The 27,582-nt window shown below is 43.5% G+C and overlaps 1 protein-coding gene across 1 annotated transcript; it reads right to left on the bottom strand.

The window, feature by feature from the left end:
* Window positions 1-22,408: 22,408 nt before the first annotated feature.
* On the bottom strand, window positions 22,409-27,502 carry cbx5 (chromobox homolog 5 (HP1 alpha homolog, Drosophila)). Its single transcript, XM_084554359.1, has 5 exons — window positions 27,354-27,502; window positions 26,709-26,889; window positions 26,100-26,328; window positions 25,353-25,453; window positions 22,409-24,209 (listed from the first exon to the last, which is right to left on the bottom strand). Exons 2-5 carry the CDS (start codon window positions 26,837-26,839, stop codon window positions 24,068-24,070), a joined length of 603 nt encoding a protein of 200 aa, XP_084410485.1. The 5' UTR covers window positions 26,840-26,889; window positions 27,354-27,502; the 3' UTR covers window positions 22,409-24,067.
* Window positions 27,503-27,582: the final 80 nt, after the last annotated feature.

Genomic DNA, 27,582 nt, shown 5'->3' on the forward strand with positions numbered 1-27,582 from the left:
TTCAGATTAGCCAAGCAAACATGAAGATGAACAATTATATCAGACACATTTACACATATGAAAAATACACCTAGTGTACAGCATGTGGTCCATTGTGGTGTGGAACTTCAGGTGGACTCTGCTGAACGTATTTGAGGGTCAGCCAGAGTGCAGCATAGCAGGATTTCCCTTTCTCCTTTGTATCAACGACGACAACTCTGTGTGTTATTCCAGTTAGACCACACTGTAAGTCAGACACAAACGGAGTGGCACAGTGCTCCATGGGGCTCTGTATAAAACCCTCTGCACCAGCAGAGCCTATCATTTCCAGTCTGCAGCCATATGTTAGGAGGCACCGTATACATCGCCAATATTTACTATAGGCAAGGGGACCAGAAGGCTAAGAGCACTTAGTTGTGTGAGGCAGCCCAATAGCTCAGCCTGGGCTAATGAAAGGAAACAACAGGAGCAATTAGCAGTGTAAACAAACAGCTCGCTGAGGCCCCAGTCTCCAGCCTCCCCCCTGACAGCAAAGGGACTGGCAGCCTGGAGTAGGAGGTAATTGGGGGAGCTAGGAGCCGAGACAAAATCAATGGCAACGCATGCACAGACACAGCATGATTACTCACCACCCTGCGTCAAAGCCCCGGGGACTCAAATGCGACAAGGTACGGCAGCAGGTTTGACCCTACCAGGTTTACATTCACTTCAGAAAATGCAGTTTGACTGTACCTTAATGGTGTTTACATGTACATTTGTTCATACAGCCACAGTGAGACACAAGACAGACAGACACACATACACAGACACTCACTCTGACAGCTGACACAACACAGCATAGAGGCATCACACTTTGACCACTAGCCATACAGGGGCCTAATGACCTTCCTCTCAGTCTAATTGATCTCATCTTGGTGCCATTTATGTGTCTGCCTGTACACTAATGTCTCCCACTCACTCACTCATTGGGAAGTATCAGCGTCTACTGTGCGACCATGTGGCTGCGGCCTGCAGACAGCCTCGCTGAAGCCACGGCCATGTACGTCTCCTCCCTCTCCCTGAGTGGAGCCGCGGGGCAGAGGGGCAGCACTAATGCAGAAGACTGGCTGGGATTTCTACTCTGTAGGGCACATTCTGCTGCAGGCGCAAGGTTTGTGCTGTCTGAGTGCTGGCCAAGACCATAATCAGCAAGAGAGACTTTCCTGCAGAGTTTTACAAAAGTCTACCATACTTCCATTAGGGGATGGGAAGTACAGGTCTCATCTGAATGAGGGGCTTGTTGACCCTCAGCTTGAGAAGCGAGCATGAGATCAGTATTGGTAGATGCATTTTCTTCAGTTATGCACAAGCACAAACACTTCAGTGTAAGAAAAAACGTCAAAGTTTTCCATCCAAGTAAATACGCTCAAATACTACCAAAAACAGAATATCTTTGCAGAATAGCTTCTTTCCCTGAGCAATATTAATTTATATATTTTATCATAAAACCCAAAAACTAAAATTCATAGGTCCATAAACACATAAGCAATATTCTTTAATTTTAATAGTTTTATAACTTGTTGGACAGTTTCCTCTATAGTGTTTAGTCCTTCTGCTTTATTTTTTTGCACTATATCCACAAAGTACATTTTATGTGACCTTTTTAATGCTGAGCAATAAAATTTCAAGTAGAAACACCTAATAGAAGGTATTTGAGTAAAAGCACCACCATACGTTTCACCACTGGAGAATGCAGCAGAGTATGTTGATTCAAGTTTTCTTTTATGGTCACTGGTATGCTCTTGTGCAAGTCACTAAATCTCCATTGCAGGTTGCCTGTGATAAGAAAACATTCTCATATGACTTTAGAAGCATTTTCTTGGATCTTTCCTTCATCGCCTACAATGATAGGAATCTGCAAAATGTCAGATATGCAAGACTCAGATACTTAAACTGTATTTCTAAAGGGATTCCACATGGACATGAATTTTGCGCTCTTACTGGAGCTTAATCTGGATCTAAGAGACTTATTCCATCATTTATGATTCAGTAAATTGAGGGGGAACACTACATTCATCACCTGGTTCAGCTACATTTCTGATTTAGTGGTCAAATGGATGGATATTGCCTCTATTAGTCCTCATTATTACTGTAAATTCGGCAATACCGCCAGGTCGGCTCAGTAGGGATTATGGACCATTATTACGAGAGTGGAGACAGAGACAGAGATACCTTCTCCACTAGATGCAGAGCAGGCAAAGTAGAGGGGCAGGAAAGAGGAATGCGATCAGACTCCACATAATGTTAATACAGGAGACAGAGTTCTGATTAGGGTACAACACACTCCCATTCAGTGATACTTAACAACATCCTCAATAACAGCATCCCTCGTTTCAGAGCCAAATGGCTGGATGCTGGGCGACACGCACACACTTACACACACAAACAGACACTACCAGCCCTGCAAATACCAGTGCATTACTGTCCTGGCGCTCATTGACAGAGCTGCCACTCACCACAAAGACGGATGCTCCTCTTGGGACAATTTCAAACCTCATTCATTGACTCATTTGTTTTGCTGATCTAACTACCTTTGAAAACAACACTGAGGTGAGTATGTGCTCTTTAAGAGGATGGCGGGGCGGGGGATGGGGAGGGGGGCGCTGTTTTTGTGTGTGCATTTTTGTGACAAACTGTGACCACAGTTCTTGCTCCCCTGGCATTGGTAAAACACCCTCATGGGGATGGCTACAGAATTAGAAAGCCTGCAACCAATCTTTTCTTCCTCTAACTTTTCTTCCTCTAAATAAACTACTAGGGATGCTCTCCCTCGTGAAATCCTACTACACAAATACGTCCTGTTGCTCATTTATGCATGTTTCCCTCCAAGTTCCTTGATTAAAAACATGTAAATGCCTGGTTTAAAATCCCAGCGTCCCTGAGCATCACATTAACCTAAACAAGCCTTTAAAATTTGCATTTTCATTTGATTCGAGGAGGCTCAAGGATTCTCCAGCCACCAGTCCTCTTTCCACTTAACACCCCTGTAACATCTTCATGTACCGTGGACTGTTCACAGACCGTCCTGCATTCATCAAACACTCCCAGCCTTGTCAATAGTCGCCCGGCCGAGCAGGCTCATAATGAATTTTAAGAGTTGCACACCTATAGCAAAGTCATTTACTTTATCAGTCCGATAAAAGGAAGTGATAAGATAGTGGCTCTGCACTGTAAGAGTATCAGCCTCACTCTGCTATTCATCTCACCAAGATCTACAAATGGTAAGGCTCATCCCTCAAGGCAGCAGCACCTGAGTCTTTATCTACAGAATTTTTAAAATGGCTAATATCTCATAAGAATGTGGGCTTATAAAGCCCACTATTTCCATATCATTATCAACCTGAGTATCCGTCTGCCATACTAAGAGGGTTCTCCGGCCTCTCTCTATTTATTCTGCTTCTGGTTCAGAAACTGCTCGGAGAATACAGGTGCAAATATGATTTGGGCCCATTCCTCTTATGAAGTTGACCCCCTGTAATTGACACAGACACACTGGCAATTTGATTAGCTCTTCCTGCTGCTTGAGGGCATTTGACCATGGCAACTTCATCTTCTGTTTCATGTATGTAGCTCCACCTATTGGTGAAGTCTGGGAATGGCACACGGAGCAGAATAAGCCTGACTTCCTTGTCGACTTACATTGTGTTTGGAATCAAGCCACTGTGCCAAATCAAACAGCATCTGACAGACCAGGCTTGACACCTCAATCAGTTAATGATAGGGGATTATCTCAGCAGGATAAAGCTTAGATAATACACTGTGGAAATTATTAAATTCTAAAAATATTTGAATGTTTTCAATTTTTGTCATGTGTTGCACTGGCAAACATATTCATCCTTTATTTTTCTTTCCTCAAGCATCTCTCTTTATATATGTGTGTGTGTGACAACATGTACAACAATGGTTTGCATGCAACTAGGGGTGTGCGGGTGAGCAAGTGTCCGGGCCTGTGTGTGAGTGTCCGCGGCCAGCCTGTGTGCATGTGCCACTGAAAGTAGTTCATCTCGTTATTACAAAGAGCACTGATAAGAGCCTCTTGAAGCACTTGAGATAAGCTTGCTGGCTTAAGTGCACTGACATTGTCACCAAACATGCACGACGTAGGAATGCAAGTCAAGAAAAATGAAAAAAAAAAAAAAACACGCGTACACACACACACACACACACACACACACACACACACACACATATTGTTCAACAGCAGATTCATACACAGCCCCGAACAAGAATGTGCTCAATAGCAAAACAGTGTGTCACATGAAGTGAAAATCACTGTACATCGATTAATCAAGATACATCATTAAAGCTGTCAAACTTCAAAGGCTTTCTGATCACAGCTCATTCTTGAGAGACACCAATAACCTCATTTATCATAGTGAGGCAAGACAAGAAAAAAAGAGAGAGGAAGAGAACTGGAGAGAGCGCTCAGAGTAAAACTTAGGAAAAGTGAAGGAAGTTACAGTTAACAGGAATGAAAATATAAAAATTAAATAGAGAGAAATGTAGGGTGGGTGAGCAACAAAAACAGGCATGGAAAAGGTGTAAATAAGTAAAAGTAGTTGTGCCAAATGAGAGATAATTGATAGCAAGTGGCAACAGAGATTTTAACCACCTCTGTTTGTTGTGGGACACCACCTGGATTGAGCCCCAGCCCCCGAGGCTGTCTAAGCCAAGCATGCTGGTTCAGAGCTTCACACACCTGCACGCACTCCAAATGTGCACCGAGCGTTATCTCCAGTTCCATCACATAATTTTTTATTATCTGCATTGCTTGCCCTCACCTTTGTTTGACCTCATGAGACTTCCAGCACATCGCTCACTTCACTCCAGATTTATGATCATTTATCATTTTATTAACATGGGAAACATTTTTGGGGGAGATAGTATTGCTAATTTCTATCCAAATAATGCTTGTAAGAGGACATCTTTAAAGTTTATGCGGCTGGTGATCAAATGGTTTTTATATATCCCCAGGCTCTTGTATTCTCCAAATTGCTTCAATAAATAACTTGTAAGTCTAATTATGCAGCAATTAATTGCAGCCAACATGGAATGCCCATCAATCTTGGAACTTGAAAAAGTCTTTCCCCGCACAGCCTGGCAGTCCAAATAAGAAATTTGATTAAATTTTGCAGGCACGTATGGGATTGTGTATGTGTGCCAGTTTGTCATTATGTGTTCATATTAGTGTGACTGCGTGTGTTGGTGTGCGCGTGTGTGAACATGTGCAAGTGCCCGTGGAGGTTACAGCCTGATCACAGAAGAGAGAGCTCCATCCCAGCAGCTCTCCGCAGTCTGCTCCCTCTGCCGTCTCGTCCAGTTGCTATGGCAGCAGCAGTGAAGGCTGTATCCATGGCCAAAGGAGGAAGCTGGCATCCCCCAATAACAGACCTCCCACCCCTCCTCTCTCCCCGTCTCCCCCCGCCAGGCTCCTGACCCGCTGGTGAACCTGCCTGGGGGTCGGAGGTCAATGGCTCAGAGCTGCAGAGTGACAGTGAGGGATGATGAGAGAGAGAATGAGAAAGAGAGGAGTTACACCACACAGATGGGGAGGAGAGATGAGAAAATGAAAAGATGAGACCAAATTTGATTACTATCAAGAGGTGGGGGTGTGGGTGGCGATTCTGCATTTCAGAAAATGGCTGCTGTTTTGTCCACTGTCTTTAAAATGGAGGTGGAATAAGGATTCTGTTGACTTTCCGTGCGCCGTAGTTTCAGCCTTTGTTTACTGTGTGTTTCCTAATTTGTGTATATGTTGAGATGAGGGGGTATAAGGGGCTGCAGAGAAAGGAAGGAGCCAGACGGGACGAGGGAGGTGGACTTTTCTGTTTGTTGATTCTGCGGGTGTGTTGGTGTCACAAGAGAAAGTGATTCCCTCCTTGACTGTGTACATCCCGTCTGGGGAGAGTAAAGGTATGTGTGTAGAGGGTTTTCTGTGCAGTATGTTGTAGATATGGTTTGGAGGAGGGAGGGGGTCAAGTGACTTGACCTCTGACCTCAATGCCTTTGAGAGCCTTTCAGACAATCTTCGGTTTGCTCAGAGGACCACTTCCTCACCTTGAAGATTAGTGTGCTTTCATACCTGGGGGCCTTTAAAAATGTTCATCGGCTCTGCTCATTTGTTATTTCACAAAGCAAATATTCTGTCATTTTATTACATATTCCACTCAACAGTGAAGCCTGGCTTCTCTTTAATTTCTTGTGTATTCGGAAATTCTCGTGGAAGAGTTATTTTTAACAACATCCTTAATTTCAGCGGTGTACTGAACGCTCACACGGTTGGTTTGTTAAAATCTTTAACTGAATGATCAAGGAAGAAAAAAGGGGATCAATACGGAGAGCACGAAGAGCAGAGGGGCAGAGGAGATGAACCCAGACACGCATCAAGAACACCTGCAGTGTTACAACCTGTGATAATATATTACAATCAACCCTGCTGCCAATATGAACCAGGAAAGCACCCACTTCTGCCTGAGATAAGAGCCACACTTTCACTGGGGAGCATAGTGAAGACTGTGAGGATAACATTACCCCCTAGTGGTTAATGTTTGCAGCTGCACCCTGGCACTCATGGGTATGAGCGAATGTCAACAGCCACCAGCACAATCAATCTCCATCCATAACACTTTGTGGTTCATACAGTAGCTATCCAAGAGAGGCTCTAACACCCTGCCTATTCCATCTGATCCGTGCCATATGTCAGCACTATTACACACATAACTCTAATTTTTGTCCGTCTTCATCATTAATGCAGTCTGGAGTGGATTCTCAGAGCCAGTCGGTTTGGACTGTGGACCAGAGACCCACACAGTAGCCCAGAGGGCAGAGCAGAGGGTGTATGTTTGCTTTCCACACTCTAGCACATATAGGCTCAGGGCGCTATGCAGACACTTTACGCAGTCCCTCTCTTTGCTGCATTCTTTTTCTTCTGCGTGTTCTCCAGATGTCGTGTCCTCTTCGTCACCCCGTTCCTTCGCTCCGCTCTGCTCGGTTCCCCCGCCCGGAGACTTGTCACAGCCCCTAACCGCATCAGGAGCACTGCTAGATTGGATATACATGATCTGTCCATCCATCAATGGGGAGAAGGAGAAGAGAGAGAGTGAGGGAGAGAGGGAGAGAGCAATGGCAGTCTATCTGTAAAGAGTGAGATAGAGACACAAGGAGAAGGAGAAAAATTGGGATAGATTGTCACTTTCAAGCGTGAACCTCACACAACAAAGAAAACATTAAAAGGCAGACACAAACAGAAGCACATTAAAAACTGCCTTACACAACACATGCATGTTTCAAGTATATGCTGGGACTCACACTGAATAAACAGTACTTTCTATGCTTGTGATATTTTGTTCCTTATCACAAATATCAGTTGGTTAGGTGGTTAGTAATAATGTAGCTCTGTGGAGAAGTGGACTTGCTGGCAAACGTGGTAGATCTGTGTTGTCGTCTAAAGCTGTGCAAGGCAGCTTCTCCGTCCCTCAGCATGCAGAATGTTTGGATGTCGATGCTGAATCACCTCTTTGTTTTTTTTCCACTCCTATTTTGCGAATTGAATGAGCTGGAACTCATGTATTATGGACCCCGTAAAATGTGTTCCAGTGTGGGCACAGAGAGTGGAAACCTCCGGGAGCTGAGCTAACAATTGGCTCTACGCGGTTATATCTGCAGGTGCTCCACTGTAGGATCATTATTCCCTGTTGCAGACCTTGTTAATCAAGCAAAGTAAGTATCTGTGCAGAATGATGAGCTGATCCGTGTTATATTTGTCTCAGAATTTCCCTCGTTGGTCCCCAACTGCTGTTTGCATGTGTGCTTTTTATGACACTACATTTTGATAATTTAATTAAAGGCATAAATGAGATTACACAAGGATTCCCACAGTCTTTAATACTGGAGTCAAAAGAAAAAATAACACAGTGTTATCTGTGACTTTTTTTTCCTTGCACACTGAAAAAAAAACAGAATAGCTTTTACATTTCTACTTGTGTTATTGCTTCTTACAGCTACAGACAATGTACTGTCATTTATTTGCTTGATGTTGAATATACAGTAAAGGGAGGGTTCAATCTGAGGTTGCCCTTCCACTCCATCGTTCTCTGGTGTGATATTCATCTGTGTCAGCTGCTCTATCTTTTCCATACATTTCCAGATGATGCGGTATCACAAGCACATCTGTACATCGCCTGCCTTTCCTCGCTGTCTCCATCTTGGTCTCCTTATTCTCCGTCTCCCTCTCTTTCTCGTTTCCCTCTGTTTTTCCTCACACCTTTGCCTCTGTCTTCTCTTATCTTTCCTTCCATTTTCATACAGACACCCCCACACCTCTCTCTTCCTCCATCCCTTTCTCTCTCTGCCCCCTCTCCTCTCTCCCTCTCTCTCTCTTTCTCTCTCCGCTGTGTTCTGATGAATTGCCTTCCCCTCCCGGTGAACTCGACCGATAATCCTGGGGAAGCAGTAAAAGACCATCGATCAGCCCCGCAGACAGGCCCACAAGCCACAGCACAGGAACAACACGCTAACAACAAGCCTCTGCACTTGGCTCTCAGTGTATGTATAAATGTGCATGCATGCATGTTTTTGTATACATGCAAGTGTGCACATACATGTGCAAACTTAATGCATTTATTAAGACACACCAGGTGACATGCGCAGCGTTCCACTTTAAGACAAAGGATTGTACCTTATTAGTATGTTTGCTAGTATGAATCCTCACACATGTGCACCACATGCCGTAATGAGTTAAAGAGAGTTCTGTCATTGGCGGTTGTGTTTCATGTGCTATGTTTAGCTGCATGTGTCACCAGCGTGCTTAGCATACACTTCCCTCTGTGCTCATCCTCTGTGCTTCCTCACGTGATCAACCCCCTGCTGTGAGTCATCCTCTTGGAATGTGTGCATGTATGTGCTAACATGTATGTCTGTGTCTACAAACAGCATATGTGTGTGTATGTGCGTGTGTGTGTGTGTGTATGCCAATGTCTGCGTGTTTGCCTCTTCAGTGCGTGTGTTTGTCAGCATGTGTGTATAGTATTTATATATGTATGCAGCACACGCAGAGACCATAAATCATGTGGCGTTCTCCAGGCCCATCCTGAAGGAGAAGGGTAGAGAATGCACATGATCTTGGGCAAAGCTTGATGGCTATGAAATTGACCAACTGATTGATTGAAACAATTAATTTTGTGCTATGCTTTTATGGCTGAGAAGCCAAGTGATCATTAGTTTGCAACAAGCAAGTGAAGACAGCCAGATTGTTTTATAATTTCCACTGAAACATAGCAAAGGACTACCTACTGCTCCAGGCTTAGGATAATGATAAGCTACTGGCTATTGGTTTAAGTTATATGACATGATATGATAGCTTGGCCTGTGCAAAGTCATGTATGAAGTCTATTCGTCTTCATCCTCCATTTTGCACACAAAAATAAGCCAACTTGAGCGATTCAAGCACAAGGCAGCCAATGGTCATTATTCTATCCCCTTAAATATGACAAATGGATGACTTCTTCTATTGAATCCCATTCTTTACATGCCATATTACAACGTGCTGTTCGCCAGTGTGGAGGAGCTTGACCATAAAAAGCCCGTTGCTTGCAAAATAAATCTCCACTTTGACAACTGGTGAACTGCTTTTTTATTGAGGAGACTCACCATTCATACTTTATCTCCCTTTTTATTTTGGAACTGTTTGTGAGTTGTCCTTCAGTGCATTTCTCTTTGCTGCCTTTGTTCCTAATGTACTGGCAAGGCTGACTTCATTAAGCCCTGTATGCGGCAAACACATTTATGTCCTATTTTCATTTTTCCTATTTCATTTTGCCGTGATACACCACAGCACTCCCACCAAAGCGGAAAATAAAGCCCCTGTCAGGCTTGAAGCCATGTGCTCTTTGAGAACAAGGTGACACCTTGTGGGAAAGCTGGGAACTGCAGCACCAGGTGAAGTCTCACAAGTACAGAAGGTCGTCTGACACACTGTACAGAGCAACTAATTCCCACCAGAGAACTAGCCTGGAGTTATCTGCAAATTTGAGAAAATGAATCCTATACAGAACAAACACAAGGCACGCACATAGCCCACAAACCTCAAAAGACACCTGCAACAGGTATCTGAAACATTTCACAAGCATGAGAGGGCGTTTCCAAACCTGATTCTTCTAATACTTGAGGCATGACTTAATGAGGGTGTGTATGAAGGTACGCTCGTCCCTGTGTGTTTTCCTGAGAGTGAAACGCCACCACAGACATTGACAGATCACAGGGGAATGTTCAATTGCAGGTTGTTGCGTCCTGCTGTCATTGGGCTCATCTGTCACAGGGCAAGGCTAGCTGGGAGGCAGGAGGAGGCAGAAGTGAGGGGCGTCACTCCACCCATAGATGATGATCACTCCGGAGCTCCTGCCAAGCAGGCTGCTGGCCCTGTCTTGCTCCTGTGGTCCTCTTGGAATTCTTCGCCTTCACCTTCAGCGCGAGAACAATAATATTGCAGCTTTGAAAGAACACACTGTACACAGCAGTGTGAAGTAGACAGGGGTTTTCCCACCCGACTACACTACAGCTGTGTGTGTCTCTATCTCTCTATCTTTTGGCCACAAAGCTGTGTTGACTGCACAGAATCTTTGTTGAGATTAATTTGGCAGCTCGAGGGATTATTTTGGCTGGATGATGAGACATTTCTCGCTACAAATGCCACACACAGATGCTCTGTTACAGAGATGAGTCAATACAGAGCCCTGCAGGAACATAGCTGATCCGACTTGCTTTCTCTCTCGCTCACTCTCTGCTTGCAGGGAAAGTGAGAGTGGGACTCCAATAACCTTTCCCATATCTTTCCCTCTCAAACTTTACTTCATCGGCCTTCGTTAGTGTCCTTTGTTTCTTCTTCCTATAAAATAATAAAACTTGTAAAAATAATAATAACAAAATCTGTTCTTGTCATACTGGCACAGGGCTGCATTTTCACTTGTGCTCCCCCTACAGTGAAGGACAGGAAGTGCCTTTGTTGTTACATGAGAAGAGATACAAACAGGAAGGCCAATTACAGCCCTGCAGTCATCTATCTGTCAACCATTTGACAGGAACATAGCACAGCCAAATATATGGCTCTTCCATAAATCACAGCATCTCACTCTAACTAGCCTGTCTTGTGTGAGTAATTAGTAGTATCATGCAGAAGCATTTTGGCGTCCCGAAATACCATTAGATCATTTTACTTTTGATTTTCAGTCACTTTTCTCCAAAACCCACACACTCAAATAGCCAAATGTTCCTGAAAATTATATGCATAAAACTGATTTAGGAGGCACTCAGGAAATCGATCATGCAACAGAATCGTTTAATGTTTGAGGAAGGGCCTTATGATTTGTAGATGTTGAAACAGAGTTCATATTCTGCATTTAAAGATTAAAAAGAGGACCTTGTATTTTCATAGTGAGCCCTAACCGCCTCGTACCCCCTTGCAGCAGTCCCTCCCTGAGAGCTCCATTGCTATTGCAGATGCTTTATGATGGGCAATTTAGCTTCAGCTGCTATCTGAGCCATCTCAGGAATGGACGCGCTTAGAATCAAGTGCAATAAAGCAGAGAGGGAAGTGGAGAAAGAAGAAGGGGGGAGAGAAAATAAAGAGAGACAACAAGCTCGTCTGGACAGCCCCTCTGGACAAAAGGTTTGGGGGGGGGGGTAGGGTCTCCTGTGGACACACACAAACACAAACACTGGTTTCCCAGGCACTTGGCTAGACAAGGAAGAGCCATACCTGTTTGTTTTCACAGGAGCGTCCAAACAAGGCCAAGCGTGTATGAGTGAATGTATGCTCAAGTCTTATACTGGATCTATACATGTCTCTCTCTATATGTGTGTGTGCATGTGATCGTGTGCGTGCACGTGCGCATGTGCGTCTAACATTTGGTCCTCCACACTGGCTAGGCTTTGTTGAGTCTGCTGAGCCCCAGGAAATCTCCTGAGACGGGGAGACAGATTTACGCCCTTCCCCCTGAGAGGGCTCTAAAGCCTGGGACCCGGCAGAGCAATGGAAGGGCCAAGAGCACCGAGTGAAGAGCAGGGTGATGAGACAGGGAGAGGAGAGGAAAGAAGGAAAGGATAAAGGGGAGGAAAGGATGAAATATGGCAGAGATTGGGAGGGGGGGTTGTGATATCGATGGAATGCAACATGGCTGCTATTTTGCTTGCTGCCCTTCGCCTCCACTCACAGACCCTCTCTCTCTCTCTTTTTCTCTCTCTCTCTCTCTCGTACCTCTTGCTCTCAATTTATCCCTCCTGTTCCTACACACAGACACACACACATAGACACAAATGGACAAGTAGAGGCCATAAATCTGCCAGTGAGTGCTGCTGGGATAGAGACACCTAAGACAGGCCTATGCTGTGTTTGGAGAGAATGCAGATGTACCTGCCTCCAGCACATCATCCTCTGTCCCTCTTCCTCTCCCTCATTCATCCTCTTCTCCACCCCTCCATTTTTTCCTCTCGATCTCTCTCCAGAGTTTTCTGTCTCATGTTCTTAACCCCTTTCAACCTCAACTCAGCTCATCTCTCCTCTGCTCTTCATCCTATACTCCCATTTCCCTTAGGTCGCACTTTAAGCAGTGACGCTCTCCCACTTAGGGGGAACTAAACGCTCCAACCAAGTCACGCCATTGTTGCGGTGAGACAAGGCCAAGTCATAGGACAGACAATGGGGCGAACAGAACGGGATATGCTGCTTACACTACAGGTGGCACCTTGTGGGGGAATAGTGGTAACAAATACAGGGTCTATGCAACCTGTTTGCTGCAATTTCTCTGTCTGAGAGCCAGTATCCATCATCCAGTGACAGGTCTAACTACCTGCTGAGTGATACCTGATGTCCTCAAATGGGCTACATTCACAGCTATCCACATCTACATGATATGTCTGGGATAAAGACGGGAACATCACAGAAGAAACAGCAAAACTGTTGAGTAGGTTTCACGTTTGCTCGTGATGTAAAATGGTGACGGCAGGTGTGGGCGTTGAGGGGATCTATAAAAGGCATCTTTGTTAGTCAGACAGCATATGATTATAACTATAGCTCATGTTTCATCCCATCTGCACCAGCCGTGATGGCCTCCAGACAAAGCAGACCTTCCAAACCATGCACATGCCCTGCCACATTCACAGCAAAGCTTTAACACCTATGCCTTGACATTATCACGTAGTCTCCCAGCAAAAACAAGGACTCAAACACAGGCGCACACACGTAAACATACACTGTCCAAACAGATGTGGCCTGTGTGACCTGATTTACAGCGAAGTAAACGATTTAAGCCGCACATCTCACTCCAACACCTAAACACCTGACAGGCCTCTCATAAATAAGGTTGGCCAGAGACTCCCACACAATTTACACCTTGGCTATCTCCTAAGCTAACATGTAACAGGTCTCCACTCCATATTTCACCACCCGGAGCTCACCACTCACTGGAAAAGATGGACATGCAAAAGTGAGTCCAGGAGAAGGGGGTAAAGAAACTTCAAAAGCTTAAGAGCAAGGTTTGGATTTTAGGATGGGGTGTGGAGATTAAAGATATCTGGATCTGAAGTCATGTGTGTCTGCATATGTGTGTGTATGTGGGGAGGGGTGGTGGATGACCCTGGCCTAGGGCGTAGCCTAGACTAGCCTAGCCACAGCCCAGCTCAGATCAAGGCCCACAGCCAGGAGTTCCACTTCTACGTCTCTCATAAATCGTTCTGCCTTTGTCTGTTCTCTCTTTCACTGGCTGAAACTTATCCTCTTCCATTAAGAGTGATGGATCAGCAGCTCTCCGGGCGTAAGACACTCTGAGGTTACAGGCCCTTGCAGAGATTGTACTTTAAACTTTAAATGTGAAAGAAATAAACACTAAACACACAGGTGTGTATTCACACACGACCCTATACACCAAACAGGAAACATGAGACATAAACTACTTTTCAGGGGGTGAACTAAAAAAAAGTTTTATGAAATACAGCTATATAGCAGTTTGCATTTAAAGTGGTCATTATTTGAAGCACATGACAATTGTGTGTATATTTTTAATATTTTTTGCTGCAATCCAATGGATTTTAATTGTCACGTTGCTCCCTTCAATTTGACAGCATCAGTGCTCCCTCTGGTGGCTGCTTCCTGGCATGATCACTATGAATGTTTACTCTCAGTATTAAACTTTCCATAACTGTATGTTCAAAAGTACAAGATCACTTTCCGTACCAATCATTTATTTAATATTATCAATTAAAGTAACCAGAGAAGGCAAATTCGGTGTTTATTATGATTTAGCATGCATTTAAAATCATAGGCTAATGTTAAAATAATATAATTAGACCAGAATACAGACAGGGAATTATAACGCAAGCCAATAGTTTCCATAGTTTCCAGCCACAGGACTTGGCTGCAGGTATATGACTGTTTTTCCCACAGCATGAGATCGAGAGATGATAGTTTGGCAAGAGATATTACAAAGCGTCTCCACATGTTACAACAACGACCAAACTTGAGCAGCTGTGTGGTGTGTCTGTGGCTGGGTGTGTTTTCTTGAAAACTTTGCAGGAAAAACACACGAACTGTGCTTTTCCGACGCTCGCAAGTTATAAAATGAGCTGAAAGATAAATAGTTTAAAACACAATTGCGGGTTATTTTTCTGACTGTCAAAATCCTTAATACAAATTGAACTGTTCCGCCATGAAGGCAAAGTACATCTGGATAAAAGTGTGGCGTTGTTTTGTGGAAATCATCCACATTACTGCAAACAAAGGCAACGCAGGTAAACTCAATTAAAATGCTGTGACCCTAAAGCACACAAGAGATATAGAGATTAGAAACAAATAAATATTGCTTTTAGGAAAACTGAGTGTTGTTGCAGCAGGCTGCAGCTGCAGGCCTGTTGAGTGATGTTGCCCTCAGGTGGCGAGAGTGCGGCACAGCAGCCGTGAATGTGAAGTCCATCAGGTGGCTGAGAGATTCACTACTAAGGCTTTCATCTGCTCGCTTGTATAGTACCCCATTTGTGTTCGAATGAATCGTGTTTTTGATTTAGATTGTGTATGCGTGCGTGCGTGTGTGCGTGCGCGCGCCTAGTGTAAAGAGAGTCTGTGTTGTGCGCATGCGCGGTCGACGGTTCAGAAGTGGCCTTTGTCTCGGAATGTCGGTCTCATGCGCTTGCGCGTTGCTTCGCCGGACAGCCGAGGCACATAAAGCCTGGTAAATTGCACCAGGGCAATAAAATGGCAATAAAATGACAACAACAGTGCATTAATCCATCACCAGGGAGCGCTGAAGGTACTGTAAAGAGCTCTGGCTGGAGTCGGGAATGATTTCTAGGTTTATCAGCTCAGCGGCTGCAGCGCCCATTCAGCTTGCCAGGGGGCAGTGAGGAGTTGGGAAGGGCTGAGAGCCTCCCTCCCAGCGGCCTGCTCTCATGATAATATCAGGCATGTTGGAATCTGTAATAAAAAATATGCAGCTACGTTATATTGAATGGCACGGCTTGTTTTAATTAGAACCCAGTATTAATGAAATGGAGCTTTGAACTAGCAGGGGACTGATAGAAATCCTCCTCTCCCTACCTTACATGGCTTAGCCATACTTGGGAGCAGTATTTTCCATGATATGTTCTCACAAGAAGGCAGAGCTTCACTTTTCAGTGGTACAGCCCCTCCAGCATGCAGCCTCCCCTCCAGCTCCCTGTGGCTCCTGGAGAAAGAGAGCTTTATTTAGGGGCACCTGGATTTATGTTGAGGAACCAGAAGCAGCAGGTGATGGAAACTGCTTGCCCGGTAGGCTGGCTGCAGCCAGGGGTTTCTGGCAAGGTAGTAAGTGGGCCCTGTGGGTCACACTGTCATTTCCTGTTTCTCTACCCCTTTGCTCTCTTTTTACCGTCTTTCTATCCCAGCCTGCCTTCATCTACTGCCACCGCCTTCCTGCCAGAATCACTTCCTCCAATAGGAAACAGATGAGTAGCTCAGAGTCTGAGGTGGCCGTGATTTGCCCTCCCCATAATCAAGGCAACACATCTGACATACGTTTTCACATAGTGGGGGCCAAAATGTGCCCTTAAAGATGTCATTTTGAGGTAATGCAGCTTTGCTAACTACAATTATTAATGGTTATCTGTCTCAGTATCTGAAAATCAACCCAAAAGTCTTTTTTGAACAAGATTGCTAATGTTGCCTGAAGGAGAAACCCCTCCCTCTTCAGATTTTAGCTTGGATATCTAAGCAATGCCTTACAATAAGTGTTTGCCTCTCATTTTATTTCCCCATTGCACGACAAATTTCCAAACTCGCAAAATAACCTTTGAGAGAGAGTCTAAACTTTTAGACCTCCTCTCTCCAGATGAAAACAGTACCCGGCAGCTATTCCACAGGAACAGCATTCTAAACTGAACCAGGTGTGTACATGCCACAGCGGAGAGGTCAAAAGTGGAAACACATGATCCACTCTTTCTTCTTCTTCCTGCTCTTCTTCCTCTAATAACCGCTGCCTGGTTAAAAAGAAAATAGCTGTGTGCTAAAACGGGCCATTAAATCTCACAATAATGCCTATGTAACGTGTATTCCAGTGTGCGGTGAACAGATTTCAGTCCAGGTAACACAAGTGCAGTGAAATCAGAGAGGGGGGATTATAGAAAGAAAATGGACATTGAGGTTAAGGTGGTAGACAGACAGTAAGAGGGCAAGGGGGTTAGAAGTAGGAGGTGTCTGTGTTGTGAAAAGACATCTGTTTGGTCTGCTCTGCTTCCCAGATTCTCTCACATCTACCGGACCCCCCATCACACTGTCGTGCTTAGGCTTATTTCTGGCCAGCAGTTGAAATGAAGGACTCAGTGTTTAGACACGAGCTGTTTGGATAAATTGGTCCCTGTGTGTTACAGATCCTGTAAGTAAAGCCATGTATCAGGGCGCCCTCAGAAGTCCGACATCTAAGACACAATATATTTCACCAGGATTCCACCATGAATCAGTGCGCAGGCCATCCACCTCTATTTCACTAAGTTTTATTACAAATGTGTTTACTGCTAATCAGTGTAATGGACTAGACTGTGAGCACTTGAATGTGTGTTTAACTTATATATTGTGAGAGCCCTGGGAGATGACAGGGCCCTTACAAGGCTGGTGGTTGTAATATTGAATTATAAAACCTGTTCAAGAACCTGTCAAGAACCCCTTTACCCTGCACCGGAGTAACATCTATGCTTTCTTTTATGTGCTAGATTTGTTATGCAACGTGGCTTTATAAAGTATTTATCAAGGTTTTATAAGACACTAAAATTATAATCAGTTCAGGAGCCACCTCCAGCAGCAGAGCAGCCCGTGTTGTTGAAAGCTCTCTATTCTGGGGCCTAGACAAGCCTCGCAGTATTTTAACTTCTGACAGAACTATTCCTTGTGGATCAGTTAATATGAACCTCCATATCTCCTGTTGAAATAAATACCACTACAGAAAATCCAAGGGATTTCATGGCCTCTCTGAACTCTAATCCTTGATGGAAATAGAACGGACCGAAACTTCGTGTTCATTTGGCACCCTTTGATTAAATTGTAAGATGTGTGGAGCGCTGCAACAGACAGATGTGATTTTTTCCTCCTCTGACAAAATGAGCCTGTCGCAGCTGGACTTTTCTCACTTGGTTATAAACCTTGCATATTGTACCTCAAGCGTATAATACTTCACATTCATATACAGTGTAACATTAGATAGTTTATGGCTCTGTATTATGTCAAGGCTGGGTATGCCTGGGAGCAGAGGCGGGAGAATGCTGTGGTCAGACGTGGGTCAAAGACTGTCAGGGCTCAGGGCTGGCAGAAAGCCAGCCTCTGTACGTGTCTGCTCTGAATGTTAATGGATTAACGCTCACCACACATACAGCCAGGGCTGGGAAACTCAAGATGACTTTTAACGTGAAAGGCCGCCAATAAGTCGCCATCATAAATTCAGGGACACAGGCTGTCTGTACCAGCGCGGCAGTCAGGCATGTTTCCTCCGGGAGGCCAGGGCTGAGGGACTGTGTGATGGAGAATGGGGGAGCAGGTGGGCTCTGTGTTGGCTGACCTTGCGTCTGAAGCCTATGATCAGAGTATGCTGGCAGCTGTGGCCTTGCTTAGTAACGCCCAAGGTATCATGTAGAGCAGGTACACCAGTGCAGTTTTCCACTACATGGTATAATGCTAGGTTTACTCATTTCATGGCTATGTGCAGTGTTTTAAACTCTGCTGATCTGCATTTTATGCCACAAGAGAAGCCCATTCTTTTTCATCATTTTTTCTCTTAACTGCTTTAAGCGAGTAACTTAGGCTTGTCTAATGTGAATTTCCACATGGCAAAGAGAGCTGCTGTTGTAGTGCTCAGACACTGTGCAGCGACAGCCCCAATCACTATGTGTAATTTAGCAGCAGGGGACAATCTGCTAATCTTGTTGGAGAGCCTATACTCCCAATTTAAAATCAATAAAGATGCATTGGTTTTTTTAGGACCACTTGAGCTGGTTTGTAAATAAGGGCTTGGTTCGGAGAACACAGTTGCTGTGCGCCTCTGTGGGGGGTCATTTAAAATCCACTGATGGATTCACAGCAGATTTCCCTGCAAAGTTTCACGCACATTTTGACACTACACAATTTCTCCTAATCATTTTGCTGTTGCACTGCGAGCGATTAGGTATAATTATGTCAGGGGATGATTTCTTGCCGTTCATTGTAGAAGTGACTTACAAGCAATCGTTAGCAGCAGCATGGTTTCAGATAGTTAGAAGAAAAACAAGTGACACACGCCTGAACAAAAGAAAGTTATGGTGTTGGAATTTGTAATCCAATTATCTTATTCTAGTGAATAAAACACCATGCTGTGGTTTCCTATGATTTTCTGTCTCCAACCACAGAGGACTTTACTTAATGCCTTCAATCTTTTTTGCTCTCTCTCTTCTCTGCAAATTAATTTATGGTCTAATTACAGGACAAGCCTCCAGATATGAAGGAACACAAATCACTGGTCCTTACCACATGGCAGAAAAACGGCACAGGATAATTGAAAATCTAGAAGTGGATCAATATTTAGAAGCCCAAGGTTACACGAAGTATGACACTACTATTAACATGGAAATATGATGCATTACATCCACAGGCAAATTGGCTTCTGTTATTTGACAATGAATGAACACTGAATGGGGAGTGTAGTGGTGGCTTCTCAATAACAAAGATACCTTTATCTTTAAATCAGAGGTTAACAGCTTCCACTGCTTCCCACACCCACATCAAAAATGCACGGCTCCAGTCTCCTGTGCATACCTGCAACCATGTGTGCACACTTACACGCATTAATACAGTTGGTCACTGGTATCTGGAGCAAGTCTCGAGGTCTCCTTTATGACACAATGTACCATGAAAGCTTAAAGCCCAACCGTGTCACAGACTACTTCTTGGCCCACCCCACCCTTCTCTTGCATTTACCTCTGGCCTGTTAAAAATGATATCAGCTCATGGAGGGCAAGCATTAGCATTTGCATTTTATTGGAAGCACGGAGATTTAGAGCAGAGGATATATCAGCTCTGAGCAGACAGAATTAGTTAACAATGCATTACCTGCCTTTTATGGCAGCTATAACTCTTTCCCCCTGGTGGGGAGAGGAGATGAAGGGAGGAGTGCGGGATGGGGGGAGCGAAGGGGAAACACAGCCAGCAGAAGGTTGGTGGTAAGAGCTGTGGCGCAGTAGTCGAGGGGGGGACATTCAGAACGAAGAAGCTTTGTCTGTGGTGCTTTACTGCACATTAAGTGTGATAGCCGCCCAAATTAGAGCATCACATGGCAATCACCTTCACACAGATCAGTGCACTGTGCTGAGAGATGATGAGCCGGTCGTCACTGTAGACATTTTTATCTGATTGCAACAAGGAAACGGAGACACAGCTGTTGGGCAGCTGTGCCTACATGATCAGAGCACAAGAAAGGCCACATCAAGTTACACAGGCCTCTGTGGTGCTCGTGGCTTAAAACGCTTTCTCACAATTTTTCACACTTTCTGTGAGACTAACTGAATAACATGGATCGTTTTTCTTTCATGTATAATGTAGCAGTGAATTGCACCATGTGTTTGTGTTACCGGTGCGAGCGCATGTTTATTTGTTTGTTGCTTTAGTGGTATCCTTGAACAGGCTGTAACTCTGATGAGGCCCGCCGCAGCAGTCCCTTCGCTCGCCACAGCTGCACAGTAGCTCCCCCGACACTCATTTGGTGTAATGTGCTGCAAAGACGACCCACCTCTGCTGTTGGCAATGCCCTGTGGATCTCATTTGCACTAGAAATTGCTCATATGAAGGAGTATGTTTGTGCAGGGAGGCTGTTAAGAATAAATAAATAATAAATAAATGCAAACAAAAAATGCATATATATAAAATATATATACATATAGTTGTTAGTAGGGCCTTTGGATCAGGCTTGTTCCAGTGCATCCCACAGATGCTCGATCAGTTTGGGATCTAGAGAATCTGGAGGCCAAGTCAACACCTTGTGCTGTTTTTCATGTTTTTTTGTGTTGTTCCGAAAGCATTTTTGTGTGTGTGTGTCAGGCTGCATCCTGCTGCCATCAAGGAGTGTCATTGCTATGGGGTGGGGGTGCCTGGTCTGGTCTAGGTGGGTGGTACATGTCTAAGTAAAGTCCAAATGAATGCCAGGTCCAAGCATTTCCCTGCAGAACATTGTATTGTCATAAGATGGTCAATGTTATTTACTTCTCCTGTCAGTGGTTTTAATGTTTTGCGAGAGCGGTGTATATATGTATATAAAATACGTTATCCCAACAAGAAAGAACTTTGTAAGACACACCTAATTAAAATCTGTGTTAAATTCATGGATTCAAAATATAAAGAAATCTTCTAGCACACAGATCAAATCAGATGTTTTGCTTTAGTGAAGCTTTCTTCTGTTGTGCCGTTGATCACGTACCTGAAACCGCCTCTACATCTGTATTTGCCACACGCCACTGGCATAGCTCCCATGTGTGCCACAGTGGTTTTCCCGACCAAACCTACTGGTCCGGGTTTGTCAGCAGACAGCTCCAGGCTCCATAAAACAGCCTGCTGCTCTCTCCCTTTGCCCAGCTTAATGGTCCCCAGGGCTGGATATTTACTAGTGACCTTTGCATTCCATTTGGAGAGTAAAAGCCTTTTTTTGCGAGGAAAATTCCATCGCTTTAGACGTAGCCGAGCACCACTGTGTGTGCGCGTGTGTGTGTGCATGTCAAAGAGAGTCGTTGTAAAACACAGCAAGAGAGAGAAAAAAAAAAAATGGCGGTGAGAGAAGACTCAGCCTTCACTGCAGTTTATGAGTGACCATGCAGTTGTTTAGAGACACTATTCTTAAATGACATTTTTAATCATAATAAACAACTCATATATTCCTGCTCCTGTCATAGTGGTCGGATTCAGACAAACTGTGGCCCGTTCACACATTTTGGAGTCCAGATTTAGTGGTAATTTTAAATCACAAAATCAAATGGAAAAAAAATTAAATCAAAGCTTCTGCCACATATTACAGGATTACATGTTCTGTGTGTTGAGTGTGTCATTAAAATCGTGGTGTTTACACTCAGTCATTTTTATGACTGCACCATTACATCAAATTGAAGCGGGTTGCCTCAGTAGCCTACGGGTTTAAGGCTCCAGCCATGCATGAACCATAATGATCCTATTCACATGTGACCTTTGTTGCATATCGCTCTCTCTCTCTCCCTCTCTCTATCTATTAATTTCTATCCATTAAAATCTTTATCTTTTTACTGTAAATGCCAAAAGATAAAAATCCATAAATTAGTCATTTTAAATATGGTTCATGTGTGCTGCTCTTTATTTTTTAAAACATTTCAGCCTGACATACTGCATCTGTTTGCACCTCCAGAATCTCCATTGGAGTTTAAATTAAATCTGAGAGGTCACTGCACAGCACGGGTTTCGTGGGCCTCCATGGGTGGGTTCAGCATCTGCGAAACACGCGATGATAGTCAAGAAACACAACATGACTCGCCGCCCTTCAAAAAGAAGCATAATAATTCATAAACACCAATTTATGAGTTGTTGTAATGAGCAGCTTTAGGGGTTGGGACGGCTGACAATGAGCAGCATGAAAATGGAGGAAGGACTTTTGTATTGGGATTGTTTAACGGCACCATCTGCTGGGTAAGAGCAGCTGGTGCACTCGATTGTGGCGGTCTCATTTTGACAAAGGGCTGAAATTAGACACACTATCTCATAACACAACAGAAGGTTTTGTAAAAATTTGCCCAGGAGAGATAGATTTTCCAGACTTGAATAATAGAAAATATTCTGGTATTAAACTAAGATTTAGTGAAGCACTTGTTTCCTCCAAAACAATTCTTACCCAGTTATTGGATTAGGATTTCATATTTGTGATTATTATTCCATTTACACACCAAGACAGCAACTTTAACATTGAAAATGTTTATTAAAGGGTGCTACTGTACACACACATTTGTAACATTTCATTCACACAAGAAATAGTCTACTTTTTTAAAAATCCTGCACTGGCAAAAAAGTGGGGGACAAAATGTTTTCAATGAAAGGAAGGGACACCAAAACAAAAACCTAGGCAATATCAAGGGACATGATTTGTATGCATGAAAGGGGAGAAGATCAAAACCTTCATCCAAGATGCAGGATAAAGAAAAGAAAGGAAAAAAGAAAAACACAGGTCTCTAAACATTTGGTCCCGAGAGTCCATGCTGGAGCACAACTACCTGCAAAAAAACCGCATCCATCTTGTGTTAACTGCCGCTTGCCAGGTAACAGAGAGGGTTGTTTTTTGTTTTTTTAATAATAGCAGGGAAAAATTACTCATTATACAACTCATCACGATTAAAACGAGAATATGACTGGTCCAATCAGAAACCGATTTCAAAGAAATCCATGATACCAAGCTTTAACATTCGAGCCGGGAAGTGGATTTTACCGTTCATCACTGTTATAGTTAACTGAACACTAACAAAGACCGAAAACCATTAAAACTGCATCGTTGACACCGGATACACAGTTGAGAAAGTTCACATCTTTTAACCACAAGGTGGCAGACTCCAGTGACTGGTGCAAATGCTGGTTTCATTTTGTGTGGAAATAATGAAGATTGTCTAGACCGTGAAAAAGAAAAATCAAAACAACACTGTAGTTAAAAAGAAAGTTAGAAAGCTGAGCGAGATTTTTTTTCATTATTATTATTATTATTATTATCGTCCTTTTCTTGAAATGCTGATAGTGTAAAGAAATTTAAAAACACCACACAATGCTCATACTTTAAACTTGGAATTAAGACATTAAAATCACAATTTAAAAAAAAAAAAAAAAATGCACAAGGACATCTCTACGTTGTGAAGACATGATTGGCTTTTGTCCTCTGCATGGTTTCAAACCGAGTAGTTCTACTGTAGCAGACAGGACACGCCGTAAAACCTACAAGATTAAAAAAAAAAAAAAAGTTTTGGGGAATAAAAGGAGAAAGCGATTATGTAGTCAGGAAGAAAAATGCAGTGGTGCCTCCTGAATATCAATTTTATGGTCTTATCCTCAGCGGCCTCTTCAAGAAAAGAGATGCACCAACTATAATGACCTTGGCGTGGTCAAGCACTAACTCAGCTTGTTGGTACAGCTCTGGCTCTCAACACTACATTTGGAGTACCAGTGCTCGTGAATGCAAATACCTTATTGACATAATCATATCCTGTAAGCACTAAAACATGTGTTAAGACAATAAAAAGAACGTAAAGAATAAAAAGACAGAACAGTAGAAACCCTCCCCAGTAGGATGTCACCCATGTTTACTACAGCTTCCCCTCCTGTTGGATGGATCCTTTTCAGCAGTCTGGGACCTTGTGCTCCAATGGGGCATGTACGGAGATAACACAAACGAGTCTGTCGTCTTTGTGTCATGACCGGGCGCGGGGAAATGTGAAGAGTGGGAGTTTTGGATGTGAAAAATGTCTGACTGAAGGTTTGTCCCTGCAGCGGAGGAGGTCCCGTTTCCTCCTGAGGCTGATGCCCTCATGCACTGACAGCGTCCTTCTCCTTCTTGTCGCCGTCTTCATGCCAGGTGAGACGTTCCTCATAGAAAGCTATGACAATCTGTGGACACTTATGATTGGCCTCCTTGGCAAGAACGAGATCGGCCTCATCGGAGTCTTTCCTGCAAGAGATGAAGACGGATTTAAAATCACCTCAAAAGCTAGCAATCTCCGTACATGCTGGGACTGTAACAAAGGGTAGTTATTAATGTTTTGATTGTATTTGTGGACGTAGAGCCACATCACCAATGAACAAAATAACAACCCACTACCTTTTTAACCGTTCCTTAATTTAGTCGTACTGAGACTCTTAAAATTGTCATGGCATTTGAATGTAGTTTAATAATCCTCGTATTGACGTAAGGATCTGCTTTGAGTGGATGTTTTTCTAAGTTATTATTAGCAGAACAATAATTTCAAACCAAATCTTTTCCGTTTTAAATCACACCATTCAACACTCCAATCATAGCCAGTGAATATGCTTGCGATCAGCTCACGTCTATATATTTCCCTATCTTTCACCACATTTATTTGTTTAAATAAATGAATCACAGCTACGGTACAACCATTACCTCGGTTTAACCCTGGGACGGGATATTACACATATCCATCCGGATAATATGTAATAACATCAAATTTTATGGCGTGGGTTACTGTTTGTGTGCGACTGGACAGCCAGGCTGTTAGCGCAGTTAATGGGTAATTTGCTGGTATTCAGTACGACACACTAAGAGCTGTCGTTTTCAAGAATCACGCCATTACAACTTGCATGCAACAGTAGAACAGACTGCAGCCATTCTCCCCTACCAAAGGTCAATAACCAGGAACCAGAGAAGCACCAATGCCACAGCAGGCATATGAATAGTAAGCACCTTATTAAAAACCAATGGAGGATACTTATGAGCCGTTTCCTGGTGTTCATTAGAAGAAAAAAAAAAATAAATAACCATGAAAGTTTTCACTAATCGTACTTCGTCAAAACTGCAGTCCTTACAGCGCACCAGTCTAACAAGGTACATTTTAAATGTATTATCAATGTCTGCACGACCCTTGTGCTGGAGATAAAGGGAGCTCTTGTCTACAGAATGACACAGGTAGCTTAAAAACATATCACAAAGGTTTTCCATTCCATTAAGGTGCTGGTTTCAATACCATTACTCATATTATACATGAAGATGTTGCATTGTGATTCAATATTAAAGATGTCCTTGTTTAGCTTGTTGGGTTTTTTTAATGATACCATTAACAAAGCAAACAAAACCTACCACTTCATCAGAAACATTAGATCGCCGCAAGAATCAGTTGCTCCGATGATCTTCTCTGGCTCAAGTCCTCTCTCAAAGCCGCGAGCAACTAGAATTTCCTCCTGAAAGAAATAAAAATAAAAAATAAAAAGGTGAAAACATGTGCATTTACACAATGCAGCTACAGTTCTACCAAAATCGATATCCACACAGAAATATTAGCTAGGCTTTTTTCAGAAAACTCTGCCTTTTGGGACAAATCCACTGAGGTAATATTGGTTAAGTGTAAGCCAAATATAAATAGCAGGAAGTGAAAAGTGCAACAGAAAACCCTTTCACGACAGGCCTGTTGCGCATTTATTCTGCCTCGCTGTTTGTTTGTGCAGAAAGTACAGAAAGAAGGGTGGGGCATTGTTGTTACACTATAAGCTTTCAACAGCTGTTGTCACAAATACAAGGAGCTGCAAAAATAACATGAATCGGCCTTAACCAATAAACCTAAATACGGTAGATTCAAGTTAAATCCTAGTCGGCACTATCTCTGCAAATTAATGTCAGAATATAGCAAACAACACAGGCATGGTAAGGTTTAACAGGTTTCTTATTGTCGATTTCATTCATTCAATATATTAACAATTCAAGGTGAGATGCTCATCAACTGCTAATTAATGTGGAATTAATGAGGTGTCACATCACAAAGCTTGAACAAGGGGGTTACTCTCACATGTAAAAATATTCAAGATCATTAATTAATTCTACCTTACTTACCTCCTTTTTCTTTTTGGGCTTACTTCCACCCTCCTCTTCATCATCCGAGCTTCTCTTCTTCGAGCTGCTGGAGTCTTTGGAGCGTCCCATGGAGCTTGAGCTTGATTTGCTGGGCCCGCTGCTGGGTGTAGTAGCGCTGCTGCTACCACTTTTCTTGTAGGTCTTCATGAATTCTGAAATAAGCTCAGGACAGTCCAGATTCTTCTCTGGCTCCCATGTGTTGTGCTTACTGAGGAAGATGACAGTGCACAGAGTCAGAACCATTGCCATCAATTACATTGTGATATCAGGCTTGAAGTCATATGTACAAAGACATAATAGGGGATCATAATAAGTGTTCTCTACCTGGTCTTCACTGATACTGAATTGTTTACAAGAAGTACAGTCATCTCTGTGTTTATATGACTGTGTCAAAGACCGTGGAAGCCCCCTGCTTGATTTACTGATTATATCTACACTGCTGACTTTTAATGGCACTTTTGCCACTCAAACAAAAGATAATACTGTTTGTGAAAGTTGATGTTTTCTACAAGCCAGATCAATGTTGATGATGCATCTGGAGTGGCTACTGGAAAGCCACTGGTTAGCAAACAGGCAGTTACTACTTACTCTGAGTATCCTTTCCACTTCAGGAAGAACTCAACCCGGCCTTTATGCACCCGCCTGTCTAGCACCTTTTCCACAACATATTCTTCCTCATCAGAGGATGAGGCCTCCTCGTCGCGAGACTTTTTGCCCATAGCAAAGTTTGCTTCTTAACACGACGCAGTCGCAGGCCAAAGGTACTTCCCTGTCCAAAAGGAAAAGACAGAAGCCAGCGTTAAGGAAAATAGCCCTTCCCAAATTTTGAGCCGATAAAAATCGTACATGTAGCTAAATAACGTTAACCCCAATGCAGGTACAAAGCACTGGTTGGTAAACGTTAACCCTCCACTAGCTAGGTGGCTATCGTACACCAATACCGTTATTGTTTATTAAATCTACAGCAGGTACGACAAACCGATTAAATGCAAAACGCTTATTAAACGCGCCTCGCTCTCGGAAGAATAAGGTAACATTACCAGAAAACGTACACATGGATACGATGCTGCGCTCAGCTACTAGCTAACCAAAGCGCATCGAATGCAAAACCTGCTAACACAGGTAGCCTGCACGCTAACGCCTCACCGAGCTAGCCAACTTGATATAAAACCACAAATCAGTACTTCCAGCAACATGAAGCACGGTGATATATACATATAAACAACAGCTCACCCTTTGGATGTCTAGACCGTCGGTTCTGGCCCGTTAACCGCAGCGATCACCCCCAGTCTTTTGTGACCAGCAGCCTGCGAGGAGGTTAACGTTGGAGCTACGTTAGCATCTAGCTAGATCACAAAAAGGTGCCGTATGTGCCTGTCTGTGCGTAAAAAAAAAAAGCGCGCGTTAAATGCGCGCACAAAGAACGTACCCGCCCCTCGGTCAGCTGATGACCTACATATTG

This window comes from Chelon labrosus (genome assembly GCF_963514085.1).
Source record: "Chelon labrosus genome assembly, chromosome: 10".
Taxonomy (NCBI): domain Eukaryota; kingdom Metazoa; phylum Chordata; class Actinopteri; order Mugiliformes; family Mugilidae; genus Chelon; species Chelon labrosus.